At 35.9% G+C, this 15,560-nt stretch overlaps 1 protein-coding gene across 3 annotated transcripts in view; it reads right to left on the reverse strand.

Moving 5' to 3' along the window:
- Positions 1-925: 925 nt before the first annotated feature.
- The window catches only part of LOC140153037 (papilin-like), a 128,811-nt gene continuing 114,176 nt past the window's right edge, over positions 926-15,560 (reverse strand). For all 3 annotated transcript variants that reach the window (XM_072175634.1, XM_072175633.1, XM_072175632.1), the window contains 4 exons: positions 15,007-15,291; positions 9,054-9,335; positions 8,180-8,464; positions 926-6,620 (listed from right to left, as the gene is read on the reverse strand). In XM_072175634.1, the coding sequence (XP_072031735.1) occupies positions 6,475-6,620; positions 8,180-8,464; positions 9,054-9,335; positions 15,007-15,291 (998 nt within the window). In that variant the 3' untranslated portion in view covers positions 926-6,474. The remainder of the gene's footprint in view (positions 6,621-8,179; positions 8,465-9,053; positions 9,336-15,006; positions 15,292-15,560) is intronic.

Consider the following 15,560-nt stretch of genomic DNA (forward strand, 5'->3'; position numbering starts at 1 on the left):
AAGTCTGGGTTAGTGGTTCTCGTGTGACTTCCTGGAGCACTTAACATCTTTTATAAGAGGGGTTTTTCACTTTTATGAGTCCTGATAAGCTAATTGAATCATGTCCTGATTTATTGACACCTCATTTATTGAAAAAGCTGCAAAACATGACTCCGACTTGATCCAATTCATTCCATGCGATAACAGTGCATTTCTGAGATTAACATTGCACTATACTTTTTTCTCATTTTCAATATTTAAATTCAACATAAAGCAGCCATAGCACCTGAAACTTTGTTGTGCTCACATCATGACATTGTGTCCAGGCTACAGTGTGAATTCAATCACATTATGTTTTGCAGTACTATAAAAAATGTGCATCTACACTGCAAACACAACTGCAATTGGGCATTGCATGTCAAACTTTAACGACAAGAGTACATCGTCATGGGGCAGGAAAAAACATCCTGTGTCATTGGCCCCTGAACATGTTTAAAGCAAAACTGCTGATGTAACCTGTTGGCAGTTTTGTTTTAAACATGTTCAGGGGCCACAACCACATAGGTTTTTCCTGCCCAACGACTAGTCATGAATATAGTTATACTTCAACCTGTACACTGGACAGCATATAGGAATATAGAAATATCCATGAAAACACATCCTGCAATACTCTGCTGTAGGGATTTATGTATCACATAATCCTATATACCTTTGCCATCATATATGAACAAATCTATTTCATGATATGAAATTTGACATTGAACAACCAATAACACATTGACAATAACGTTTCAGCTTAAATTGGATACATAAAAATAAAATAAAAGTCAAACAACAGCTTTTTTTATGATTAAATGATCATAAAAATTGATAATATAAACAATTTGTTTAAATACTAACATGGATATTATCTTCTTTTGGGTTTTTCTAAATAACACAAGAAGCATTTATGTTTGAAAAATCAGTGAATCAGGAAGTTTGCCTGATGTTGTTTATTGCTAATTTTCCTCTTGAGACAAATTCACACAATACAAAATGAACTTTGTGTCATAAAATTGTATTGAAACAGTAGAGTATAGGGAATTATTGAATAGTTACTGGAGTTCCACAACACTAGAAGAGCAGGGTTCCCACATCTTGAAGCCTTTAAAATTCAAGGACTTTCAAGGTCCAAAAGCATGATTTTCAAGCACTTGCCACAACACAAAAAGCTGCATATTAACTAAAGTGACAACTCCTCTCCACTCCCCAAATTTTGTCAAAATTATACGTAAAATTCCAAATTTCCAGGACTTTCAAGGACAATGTGCAAATTTCCAGGACTTTCAAGGCCTTGAAAAGGTGTTTTCAAATTCAAGGACTTTCAAGGACTGTGGGAACCCTGGAAGAGGTTTTTAAAGTTTAATAAAACTCTTCCCATATTGTGGAACTCCAATAAAATTCTGCCACAAAAACACTTTTTATATTATGGAGATCACAAAAACTTTCCCCATATTGTGGAGCTCCCATAAAATTCTTCCCATATTGTGGAGCTCCTGTAAAATTCTTCCCATATTGTGGAGCTCCCATAAAACTCTTCCCACATTGTGGAGCTCCTGTAAAATTCTTCCCATATTGTGGAGTTCCCATAAAACTCTTCCCACATTGTGGACCTCCTGTAAAATTCTTCCCATATTGTGGAGCTCCCATAAAACTCTTTCTATAATGTGGAGCTCCCATAAAACTCTTCCCACATTGTGGAGCTCCTGTAAAATTCTTCCCATATTGTGGAGCTCCCATAAAACTCTTCCCATATTGTGGAGCTCCCATAAAACTCTTCCCATACTGTGGAGCTCCCATAAAATTCTTCCCATATTGTAGTGCTCCCATAAAACTCTTCCCACATTGTGGAGCTCCTATAAAATTCTTCCCATATTGTGGAGCTCCCATAAAACTCTTCCCACATTGTGGAGCTCCTGTAAAATTCTTCCCATATTGTGGAGCTCCCATAAAACTCTTCCCATATTGTGGAGCTCCCATAAAATTCTTCCCATATTGTGGAGCTTCCATAAAATTCTTCCCATATTGTGGAGCTCCCATAAAACTCTTCCCATATTGTGGAGCTCCCATAAAACTCTTCCCACATTGTGGAGCTCCTGTAAAATTCTTCCCATATTGTGGAGCTCCCATAAAACTCTTCCCATATTGTGGAGCTCCCATAAAATTCTTCCCATATTGTGGAGCTTCCATAAAATTCTTCCCATATTGTGGAGCTCCCATAAAATTCTTCCCATATTGTGGAGCTCCCATAAAACTCTTCCCATATTGTGGAGCTCCAATAAAACTCTTCCCATATTGTGGAGCTCCCATAAAATTCTTCCCATATTGTGGAGCTTCCATAAAATTCTTCCCATATTGTAGTGCTCCCATGAAACTCTTCCCACATTGTGGAGCTCCTGTAAAACTTGTCTCGTTTTATGGGGCATCATTGATTTCTTCTTCACATATAGTTACTCACATCAGAAAATATCCCAAGTAAGTACAGAACAATATTTTGAACATAAAATGCTGTTGCTTGTATAAAATAAATGTACACATATAAAGAATGCTTACTAGTATTACATTTCTCTGGACTTAACCACAAGGACAACACATCACTAACAATAACACAATATTACAATTATCATATAAATAGTTTTTGAGATATTGATATTTTCATATTACTCATGGACACCTTTTGAGCCAACTAACATACTTTCATAATAAATAATAAATCATTAATACATGTTGCATCAAGTCTAAAAAGGGCAATATAGACGGAAAGGCCTGATGACTATCAACATTATTTATCTTACAGGCAGCAAGTTGCACATTGTTACATCTGAATATGCTTGTATAATTTGGTTCATCTCATGTTTGGTAGTGATGTATGTGCATATTTCGCACGCCGCAGAGCCGAATCGCACACGTAAAGTTAAACGCCATGAGTGTACATGCACATGTACAGGGCGGTTTGTTGGCAAGCTTGCGGCGCATCCGCTAAAGAGCATTGATGTCACTGCCAAACTTGAGGTGAACCAAACTATAGAAGCTCACATAATGTTTTATTTTCAGGGGGAGGGGGTAATTTACATTGATCTGGTTTTTGTTTTAAAAAAGTATTTCTACATATATCTGTATTATTTTCTAATAATGTAATTATTATCAACAGCAACTTGCCTCTTACTTATGCTAGTTTTATTTCAGAATATTCATAACAACTAGTTGACTTAAAAGGAGTCCATTGTTCCTACGATAACTAAAACTTACTAGTATACACTTATACAAGGGAAATCTATCTGGAAACTACTCATGAAAATATCAATACCAATATTACATACAAATTACATTTATACATGTATCATCCAACAACTAAACCTAACAATATAAAAAAATTTACAGAAAATGTTTTTTTTTTTTTTTAAAAAAGTTTAATTTCTACTTGTGTGAAAAATATTCAGTGAGTATAAAATGTGTATCAATAAATTTAATGACAATAAAAAAATCCAAAATTAAATGCAACAAATCTGTAAAAATTAACCAATAAAATGTGATTATGCTAAAACTTGATACAAAACCAACGGATGATGGTCCACAAATATCACTTACATTTGAAAAGAAAATATTTCAAATATTCAAATGAATGATAAATGCAGTGTAAGTTCTAAGCAAGGGCCATCAATTAATGTTTGGTATAACAACAGTACCAATGAGGTGGGTAAGGAAGCAACTAATCAATTTCTTGCTCTCGGGTTTCCTTACATTGCCAAAATAAAAAAATAATTTTTGGCCACACCTCAATCCCTTTCTGTCAAGCTACACCAAACAAAATATCTACTTCTGATGGCCTAGATATGCTACTACATACACATTCTTCCAATATCTACTTGCTGGGCATCATGCTACAAACAGAAAGCCCAAATCAAAGATATAAATATTCATGAGCACCATGTGAGTTATTCATATGCAAAACAGTTGGCTTTGGTCATTTCTTTTATCGACTAAAAATATTTTGTTTATTTTCTACTGAAAGCACTTGCTGTATTTTGTTCTAAGTGACTAGGGATAACAGACAAAGGGCTGAGTGAGGAGGAGAAGAATCTTTCCTTATTTTATCAACTATCTCCCTAATTCGCTGTCATAGTGCCCATTAGTAACCATCGGTTACTGGTTCAAGCCTGGGCTCATACACCTGTTCCAAATTTTGATATGCCATAGGCTTTGTGTTGTGATCACTTCGATCAGTGGTTCGTAACAAAGAAAGTGTGAGCCAGTTGACCTAGTAACGGTCATATTCTAATGTGCACTACGTCAGCGAATAGCAACTACTAGTACTTGGAATCTGGCAGTAATGCAACAAATAACTTTTGAATACCAGTCCTCGATTTTGGCTAATGAATACACAAATGCAAGATTTTGTTAAAAATATATATCAAAACTTTTCAAAATGTCTTGTTATTCATCACACTTTTCCTATGCATCATTTGTTGCTAATTTACTCTTTGCTTTTCAGGTTTGAAAGGGTAAAACTATGGAAAGATAACAAATCTAACCTTTAAAATACATTGACAAAGTTGAAACTAAGACTGCACCTTAACTGAAATTATCTAACAATCACTGAAATCCAGTGGGAACACAAGGGTGTTTAACATTTATAGGATTTGATATTTAACAGCTGATCAGAGAATTAATGAAAACAATACAGTCTGTAATCTAGCTATACACTGAAGAATGAATGCCTTAGTGAAAATAATACTCTGAAGGTGATTATGACTTCAATAGCAACGGTGTTGATGTCCTTTTGTTAGTCAAACTACACAGTTTAATTCAAGCTCTGCAATCATGTCAAAATACATCAAAAGAACTATATAGCCTTCAGAGATTTCATTTAGAACAAATTGTGCAAATCTGTTGTGTAATTCCACTTAACTTGTTTAAGAATTTGAGCAAGGTTTTGTTTCTGTTGCAATTCCAGAATCAAACCCAATACCAGCTAGAATTTTTAACAATATGTAATGTATGACCTTTAACCTTCCAGACAGTTTCATACTCATCAGAGGGTTTGCCATCACATAAGTATGTAAATGTCAAGTTCACCTTCTCAAAATCTTAGTCTCTTCAAAATGAAACGTTTCATTTATAGAAATACCCAAATGTACATAAAACTTCAAGAACATCATTTGCTACGCCATTCAGATCCTCTTTTCACCTTCAGCAGTAAGTTTTCATAAATACTGACAATTTCATGGTACATACACATATGTTACTTCATTTCATGTTTTTCAAAGACCACTTGTGTTGTATCCAAAGTGAGCTATTCCACTTGAAATCTATACACCCCCTATGGAGGACATCACCTTACTCTTCTACACAGGGAGTGTAAATTTCAAATGGAGTCCCCCATTCAGGTAACCGCATTTGAAATTCACACTCCTTGTGTGGAAGATTAAGATCATATACTCCATAGGGGTGTATGGATTTCAATTGGAATAGCCCATTAGCACCAACCCTGTAGTATCCAAATAAGCACCGAACATGAAAATTGGCGCAGAGAATCTTACGTCCTCTATCATCTACTTTTAGGGTAGGCTCAAATCTAATCATTTTTTTATCAAAACATTTAACAAATATACTTATCATTTATTACAAAACCAGAATAATTATCGTATAAAGTGCATAAAATTGTATTGCATGATCTTCAGGCAGACTTGCAAGTGTAAAATTAAGGCACTAGATGTGCCAAGTCTTGTGATAGGCATATTTTACAAGTACAAAATGTAGGGGAGGTTACAGATTACTGGTTTCAACTGGTTCCCGCCGGATAAGTATGTAACCGTCAAGTTGTCGTCTGATTTAGCTCTTGACTCCTTCAGGATAAAACTATTAGGAGGTTCTGCATGTAGACTGCCCAAAGCATAGGAATGGGCTGGCATGGTATTACACACACATATTCAAATGTTACAATTATTCACCAAATATTATTAGCTTTCCTCTTAAATTGAGCAAAATATTTGCCTACAACAAATATGCACATGATCAAAATGTGTCCAAACCTTTGTCCTACCAAGAAATAATTTTAAGTTCCCAACCAGCCAGCAGTACATTCCAATGCCATACAAGACTTAATGCACAGGGCAGCCTATTAACCAGTGGTATATAGCCAACAGTAGGATGGACAAAACACCAAGGTGCCTCAAAATAGCCAAGAAATTCAGCAGTTTATGATTCCAAGTTAATATTTCATACATGTTTAAATTTCTGGCAAGGATCGGTTCACACTGGGGACTTCAAAATCCTTATCTAAATGCTCGGACCTAAATGGTACAAACGTCAAGAGGCATTTACGCAGATGGAACCTTGTTATGATGAACATTTTGGCATCATAAATGTCACCATAAGATCTTAACATTAAAACAAACTATACATTGAATTCAGTGTCCAGCTGAAAGAAGGATGACGGAGGGTCGGGGGCTGTGGTTAACGGAGGGCGCTGTCTCTACATGATCTGCAGCATATTTCATTATATTCTACTACCTGGCAGTAACCCGCAGCGACAATTAGGTTACAATTAGCTAATTCATTGTTGTCAGTGCAGCTTGAATCAACATCACCACCACCTTCACCTGTGTGTAAAAAGATACAGAAAGAAACATACCAGTAAGTTTGAAATCCTTGGTGTAATTTATCCTAAACATATTATTCACAGTGATTTCTGTTTATATCAGCAATAAACAATAGAATAAAATGGCAATGTTTAGCTGCTACTTCGCAACTGAATTCAACTGATAGTGTCTAGAATTTTTGATAATAAAATGTTAATAATATGCAGATACCTATATATTTGACCAATTCTTAAAATAATACCAAACACAACTGACCCTAACATGATCATAACAAAAATCAAAATAATAACCAAATCATAAACATGACACAAACACCTGGCACTCAAATATTTTGAAAGGCCCTGAAAATTTAAAGAACACACCATGAAGTGCAGATTTAATTTTTAACAATATATTGATATTTACGGATATATATATTTGACAAATTCTAAAAACTGCCCTAGCATGATCATAAAAAAATCAGAATAATAAACAAGTCATAAACATGATACAAACACCTGGCACTCAAATATTTTGAAAGGCCCTGAAAATTTAAAGAACACACCATGAAGTGCAGATTTAATTTTTAACAATATTTATGGATATATATATTTGAAAAATTCTAAAAACTGCCCTAGCATGATCATAAAAAAATCAGAATAATAAACAAGTCATAAACATGATGGCAGGCACCTGGTGGAAACTACAAACATTATTATAAACTTAGGGTAGATAAATTTTGTATAGTAGGGTGACTGATATAGGGCACCTCCAACCACACCACACATGGAACATTTAGGGTTGGGCAGATAAGTAGCACATACAGCCTATGTGAGGGCAGCATGAATGGAAAGCTTGTGAGTTATTGGTGTTGGTAACTCTTAGTTCTAGAAAGGAGCCCTCTACTGTTCAGCATTCAACTTCCACAAAATCAAAGCATGCACAAGAATTTAATATTATTACCTTGCTGGAGCGAGTATGACCTTATTTGATCATCTTGCCTCAGACATGTTATTGCTTTCATATTTCATACCACTTGGTGCAATAATGTTTATTTGCAATGAATTCTTTCATTTTATCTCAAATTTTAAATTGTCTGTTATCAACTTTTATTTTTGTATATTACTGTTATTTTTTATAAATAGACAATGTTACTTGCATATGTGACACAATCTGGTCCATGGAGGCCAAAGGAGGCCATTCTGAAAACTGAGTTACTATGAATAGGCCTATTACCTTATACAAATATTGAGGCTATCATATACTGAATACACCAAGGGTCTAGCATACTTGGTTCTAAAGTTATGAAGTTTTGTGATGTCTATTTGCTTATTTATTTTATTGTTTTTTACTCCATATTTTTACCTTTATCTCAATTTCAAATTTGCCACCTTTGGCCTCCATGGACAAGATTGTGTCACATATATGCATTTATGTTCTTTAAGTTGATGTGTGAAAGAAGAGGCCTAGTTTGTGTTGTGGGCTTTGTGCCCGTTCAGTGTTCCCCTTTTGCATCACACATCATATTTTTGATGTTCTTGTGCAATAATGGTAATAAACTAAAATATTTAATACTGTACCTTTTGTTACTGTGACTGTTGCACTTTGACTCTGTGAGCTCTGTCCATTAGCTGCTGTGCATATATATTCACCAGCGTCACTCCTCTTAAGATTACTTATAGTCAGATCTCCATTAGCATTAATTGAGAACCTATCATGGTGATGAGACATTTGCATAATTGGGATCCCATTGAGGGACCACCTAACAGTAGGTTTCGGTGAGCCGGTACTGCCGCATGTGAGGACTATATTATCTCCTTTACTTGCTGTTGTATCGCGTGGAGGTGTGACTATCGTCACATCAGCTGAAAATGAGTACAGAATATAAGATATGTTATGTTAAAATGACGTTTATCATTACGAGGCTCTATTGTGCTTGGTTGTTTGGTTGTTGCAAATACATCCTCCAAATTTTAACTATATACAGTACAAATTTCAACTGAATGATGCGATCATATTCCTAAGCACAAAATGTGGGTGGGCGAAAATACTGATTAAACTAAACAAAACTACACTGGGTTTCAGAGAAGAATGGCAGTCCCTTGCTCAGATTGACGCGAGCGCCCTGTTAATGAGCAACATACGCGGAGCTTTGTGTTCCCTTCAAGGGTGCCGATCTGCGCCGACCAACGATTTGAAGCACAATCGGCCAATCAGATTATCGGTTTGTTGCTATGATTGTCAGACGATTGATTCAGCCAATCAGAAGCCCACTTCCGTTTACGCTCTGCATGCTTTCAAAATGTAAACAAGTGCCGTTCTCCTTTGACAAAAACTGTATAATTATCGTAAATACCAACCAATCAGGAGTTGGAATCACTTTCGCTTCACGCAGTGTACGTAGGCGTTTGTCACGTTGTGTTTATTCAAATAACACTGTAGTGTAAAACCTACCTTCAACTATTAGAGTAATTTCCTTCCTTTGGATGGTACCAAATAAGTTTTTGCCTGTACAAATATATGTTCCAGCATCACCTAGCTGTGCTGCATTTACAATGAGTGAGTCATTCTCTGCCTGGATCATACGTTCATTCCCATTTGGTAACACTACATCTTCTGTGTTTGTCCAGGTGACGATAGGTTTAGGGGTACCAGCTGCATGGCATTCAAGGACAGCTTGATTCCCTTCTTGAACGGTGACTGAAGTCTGACCACGTAATGGGATGTCAGCTGGTGCTGCAAGGTTGGAAAGGAATCAAATAATGATAATGTTCAGTGTAATTGTAAACTATTATAGAGCAATTGGTTATTAAGTTTTGCTATGATAAATGTACATGTAGATGCACTGTGTGAGACATCAACTGCAGACAATATTGCTCTGTATTGAACAAAGTCACAGCAAATTTACAGATTATTAAAAATGCAGACAATATTGCTCTATATTGAACAAAGTCACAGCAAATTTACAAATTATTAAAAGTTTAAAATTATTAGAAGTTCCAAATCTCAATTATCTACTTTAAGTGGTCACATCATTCCAATCTTTTAAAGCAACATCAATTAAGTGTTTAAGATGTGTGAAAGCAATACCCAATAAATAAATATGTGTGTACTGACATTTTAATCAAATGAAGTAACGTCACTTTGTAAGCGTGTGAAGTAAACTAATCAATTGCTTGTGTCTTTTAAATAAAAGTTACAGGCCAATGTTTCATTTTCATAATGTCGACATTACATCAATCCTTGATGAGTTCCATGAATCCAGATTGATATGAAACTTATAAGAAGATATCTGATACTGCCCACAATGCACTTCTTCCATGTACTTATTTGCTATTCAGTGCAACATGGGTCGAAAGTAATAAGAAATACATTATATTTGCAAGATCTGGATGAGCTCTATTAACCGAGGTATTTTTGTCACCATCGACCCATGCCAATCAGTACAGGGAAGAAATGCATTGTGGGAAGTTTAATATATCTTCTCTGATGAAATTTTACCCCGATAACAATTATGTGTGAACATGAATATATATCAGAAGTACCCAACTCAATCTACTCCACTTCAAATCTGTTCAAAAGATTTGAAGTTCCTTCCCAGCAAACACAAAACGTTTTCAAAACGTTTTTAATAGGTTCTGCTTAGGTCTTTTACGTCTTCGTCTTCCCAAAACGTTTTTAAAACGCTTTTAAAACATCGTGATTTGGTTATAATGTTGAAGCTTTAATTTCAGATTATTAGGACGTTCACAGTACGTATTGTGAACGTTATATATTGTTAAGTTCTTTCATGACGTTTATAAAACATTCGTCTGCAATGTTCTCCAAACATTTTGCGCCGACGCGTCTGTTAAACGTTTCTTAAGTTTTATCAATAGAATATTGGAAATTTACGATTGAATGTAGGCCTTAAAGAAGAATTTTAACTTCTACAAGTAGAAACTTGATTTTAATTTATTCATAAACGTGTACATGAAGATGCGCGTTTATTTGCATTTTGCATAGGCCTATGGAGTCAATATAAATAATAATTATTGCGATTTTGTTTTAGTCATATATTTATATACTCTTGCATAAAAATTCTATGCCTATACATGCCAAACATTTCAAATAGTGAAAGGGAAGTTAGCCTCGATCAAAGATTTAAAATGGTCCTGGGAAAACGATGATGTGCCTATATACGCACACTCTCACTTTGTGTCTTGACCTCAAGACTATAATAGCGCCACGCATTGGAATGGAATGTCACAGGTTGAACTTGACCTTAACCGTTACTCACCAAACACAGTACTGTGTACAGTACAACGTGTAGGCCTACATGTATGTATCGTATAAACTGTGCTATTATGTATGCCGGACTCTCGCGGTGACACAAGGCTCGGGAATAATTCCTCTATGTATGCTATATTATCATAACATCAACATTTTCCAAGGAGTGACATTTTCAGGTAGGCCTATAGTGAAGTTTTTCCTTGATTTGTGTTATCGACTAACCACTTCCCTGTGAAAACGGAAAGCGTGATGTAGTCTTTGTGATGCGAGTGTCTTGTTGGTACATGTATAGATACATGTAATTTCAAGGTACTAACATAATAATTAGGTGTGGTGCAATAATTATGTGTATACCGGGGTGGTGAATTATAGGGGGGCAAAGATTTTTGGCAGGCCAATAGGGGGGCAAGCATTTTTGGCAGGTCAAAAGGGGAGACAAGCGATTTTTGGCAGGTCAAAGGGGGGCAAGCAAATTTTGGCACAGATATTTTTGGGTACCATTTTATATTTACGCCCTAAAAAGGCATAGGAAAACGTTAGGAACACGTTCAAATATGCAAAATTTCCTGCTCGCTGCGCTTGCATTATATGATAAGACAATTTAAGGTTTTAAATTCGGGTTCCCCAAAATCTTGCATGTGTAAGGGGGGCAACGATTTTTGGCACGCCAAAGGGGGGGCAAAGGTTTTTGGCACGTCGAAAGGGGAGCAAAGATTTTTGGCACGGCCAAGGGGGGAACAAGCGATTTTTGGCAGACCATTTTGAGAATTCACCACCCGGGGTACACATAATTATTGCACCACCCTTATCCCAAACAGGTATAGGCATACAATGGTGTGTTTCTGCTTATCGTGTATATTTTACCCGGGATCATGCGGATATTCCTGCCGGCAAAATACAGAAGCTGCTGCTGCTGCTGTCGAACATGGAACTGTTGAGGTCATACGTATTACCTTGGTGTGAAACATTATTACTTTCATCATGGTAGACGTATTACACATGGTTCTCGTGTTTATACTACAGAGTTTTCGTCCGAGTTTTCGTCAATTGGTCACTGTAAAACTGCCATGGACCGCGTGTTTTTTCCAGAAGCCGGACCTATCTTTTGTATTATGTATAATATATTTGGTACTTTTGTAAAGTGTACTAGTAAAAGTTGTCTATACATCATTAAAATGTTCTAAAAATGTTGTAGAAACGTAACATACGTTTTCTGATGGTGACAAGTGCGTCCTGCAATAAAAAACAAAATATGCAATATGTTTTTACGTTCCTATAACGCTTTTCAGGACGTTTTGGACGCTTTCTACAACGTTTGTAGTACGTCCGCTATGCGCATTACAACGTCCGACACGCTTTTCTGTAGGTCCTGGATACGCCCTGAGTGACAGAAAGAAAGGTTTTAAAACGTTGTTTACGTTAGAAAACGTTTAAGAACGTCTCTTAATAACGTTTTTAGAACGCCAAAACCTTCAACAAAATTACGTTTTAAAAACGTTTTATCGAACGTCTAGAAAACGCCAACGACACGTTCTCAGAACGCTCAGAGAACGTTATTTGGTTAGCTGGGTTGATCAAGATTTCGGGTGTTATGTAATATGAATGTATTAAGGGTGTATCCTGTATATGGGTAGGAGTGTGGGTGGGATGGGTGTGGGGGTGTACATGTATATATGTGGGGTGTTGTAGGTAGCCTATATGTTGTATGTGGAGGTGGAGTGTGAAATCAGAATTTATCAACTGTTTGTTGTGTTCTCTAAGTTTGTTTTGCAAATTTGTATAATATTTTTATCATGAAACATCTACATTTATGTGATAATCAGCAGAGTCCAAAAGGCTGGAGTTAATGCATGACTGCATGGAGTAGGCACAAGAGCTAAAACCAAAGATGTAGGTAGGAGTAAAAATTGATGTATCAATGTGTTTAGTTACAGGGGGAAACCACTAACCAGATTGGTTTAGGAAACAGACTTTGTTCAAACTTACTTACAATGTCAAATATCGACCCTTTTATGCAATGCATCTATGTTAATTTTTGAGTGTGAAATGTGATTAATAACATGGTTTTGGATAGTATGCATGTGTTGCATTGTGGGACCGATGCCTGAACAAACCAATTTGTCAGTTCTGTGATATGAAAGCTAGCTGTATGCACTCTTGTAAACAAGTAAATTTACTGTATTGAACAACATTTTACCATTTCATTTGAGCAGGAATGGTGAATCTATGTCAATATATAGTTCACTTACATGTAATACATGTAGAAGCATGCACATAGCAGGAATAATGCCAAAATGTAATCATAAAGCAGTAAGCTCAATCATATGATACCAAAATCTCATCAACGATGAGGTAAGTCTGGGAGGGGTGAGGCAGATGACCTGTTACACCCTTTTAATGGTATTATTTTTGTTAATTATAATTATACTGTAATTTGGCCTTTGGGCAATCAATGCAAATGTTTGAAATAAACCAATAATGAACAAACAAACAAATGAATGAATGGTTTCACATGACAGTACTAGTTTCTGTACACACATGTCTGAGTGAGCGCCCACTACCCTCCTTTACTATTAATAAATGAAAATAACACACACTGTATCAAATTGATTGGTCCATCAGTTTCCAGCAATTACAGTATTCAGGTCTTCAACTTTTCTCATGGATTGACACACAAGGCAAAATTGACACTTGTCAAGTTTTTTTCTTGTCACGCCAATAACCAAAACATGCAGGCCCTGTGTGTTGTGTTTGCAAGACAAATGCCTCGCCATCCTACACATTCATTTGCTATGGATTCTACAGTTATAAAACACATGATTGGATGCAAATGCATCTGACACAAAGTTAATTTTGTGTGTACTGGCGTGTACAATTGACATGTATACGGGACAATTGCACGTATGGTCTATGCAAAACTGGGATCAAGACGTTTGATCAGTACTGTATCGACAAGACATCAAAATGCAACATACATGTGTAATTATCCACCTTATTTATAGTTTAATGTTCTCAGGGAAGATAAAACAATTCTTGTCATGTCAAAGGATCTAAGGTTGCATTCAGAAGAAGTATGCTTTTCAAAAACACATAAAAAACTGATAGATACCAATAATTTGGATACAGCTTGTATTGAGTATGTAAATTATTAGTGTGTTAACAGTAAAACACTTACTTCCATCCAGAAATAAAGGAATAAGTTCAAAGACAAAATATTCAAGTTGTTAGATATTGCATGTTAATATTATGTGCTAATCCACATGAATGAAATCCACACGCCCACTGAGGAAGACTTTGGACTTCCAACCAAATTTAAAATCTAAAATAATTTCAGATCTAGCCATTTTCGTCCATAAAAAGTGTGTGGAAGATTTTGTATTGGCAACAAAATGTTTGTTTTTATAAATTTCAACCATTTTCAACTGGATTTTCACATAGAATGTTTACAGATTTCCAGCTGGATTGAACACAAGGTATGACTGGAATTGAGATGTCTGTGAAATCTTCTACAGAGGGGGTGTGGATTTTATATAGAATATATCATTATCTCACAAAATACTTTTAAAAGTTCCTATCATTAATGTACAAAAGTTTGGCTAACGCTCGAAATGGTAAGCATAGATCGGTCAATTTGGCCAATATTAACAGTCCACGCATAATATTTCAAAAAACACACCAAGACCAGTTAGGATTTTCTTGTAAAACCTCAACTGGGTTGAGATTAGAAAGAGTGCATACTCTTTTCCCTGGTCTCAGCACATTCTGGCTTTAATTTTCCAAAATGGGGGCAGCATCCATATTTCTTGCCCATGCACATTTCTGTTCTGGGCCTCCAGAGGGCTATTTCCTTTATCACATGTGGCTATTATTGTGCTGGGCTTTACAATTGATTGAAAACAGATTTTATCCAGTCAACCTGTAAAATTTGGGTGTTTACCTTCTTTGCAGCACACAATGCAAGAATATGAGTTCAAGAAATGAGTAAACTTCGTAAAAAAAGGGTGAAAATATCAGCTTTTCATCCAGCAAAAATGACTCCCATTTTCCAAAATAAAGTCAGTAAATACAAGCCATATCATGCATCTCTCCTTAATTTAGATGGCATAAAACTATTCACACAAAATTCATATCTTACTGTAAACTACGAGCTCTACTGTATCTTTAGGTGCTTGGCCAATTCCATTATATGCGCTGCACTCATAAAATCCTTCATCAGTAGCTTGTACAAATGTAATGGTGAGTGATCCATCGTCTCCTACATACATGCGGTTGTCATCGGAGCCATCGATACGTTTACCATCTCTAGCCCATGCAACATTTGGTTCTGGAATGCCAGTTGTAAGGCACTGCAATGTGACTGTGCCATCTTGAAGTGCTGTGGCTCGTCCAGAGCCTACATCTATTGTTGGTTCTGATACACCTGAATAAAGAACACATCATATACCATTAGCTTTAGAATAGGACTACACTATTGTATAACAAGTTGCTGAATGTTTGAACAGCTCTTGCACAAAAACATGGTTGGTGTATACTTCTCCCCACCAAAGAAATTGTAATTACAAAAACAAACAAAAGATTATTGTTTTTCTTCAAACTTCTTCTATGTTAAATTTTATGAAAAATATTATTTTGAAACTTATAATTTCATAAACTTTTCTGGTACATACACAACAGTTGAAGTTGGACAAC

This window comes from Amphiura filiformis, chromosome 5, assembly GCF_039555335.1.
Source record: "Amphiura filiformis chromosome 5, Afil_fr2py, whole genome shotgun sequence".
NCBI lineage: Eukaryota > Metazoa > Echinodermata > Ophiuroidea > Amphilepidida > Amphiuridae > Amphiura > Amphiura filiformis.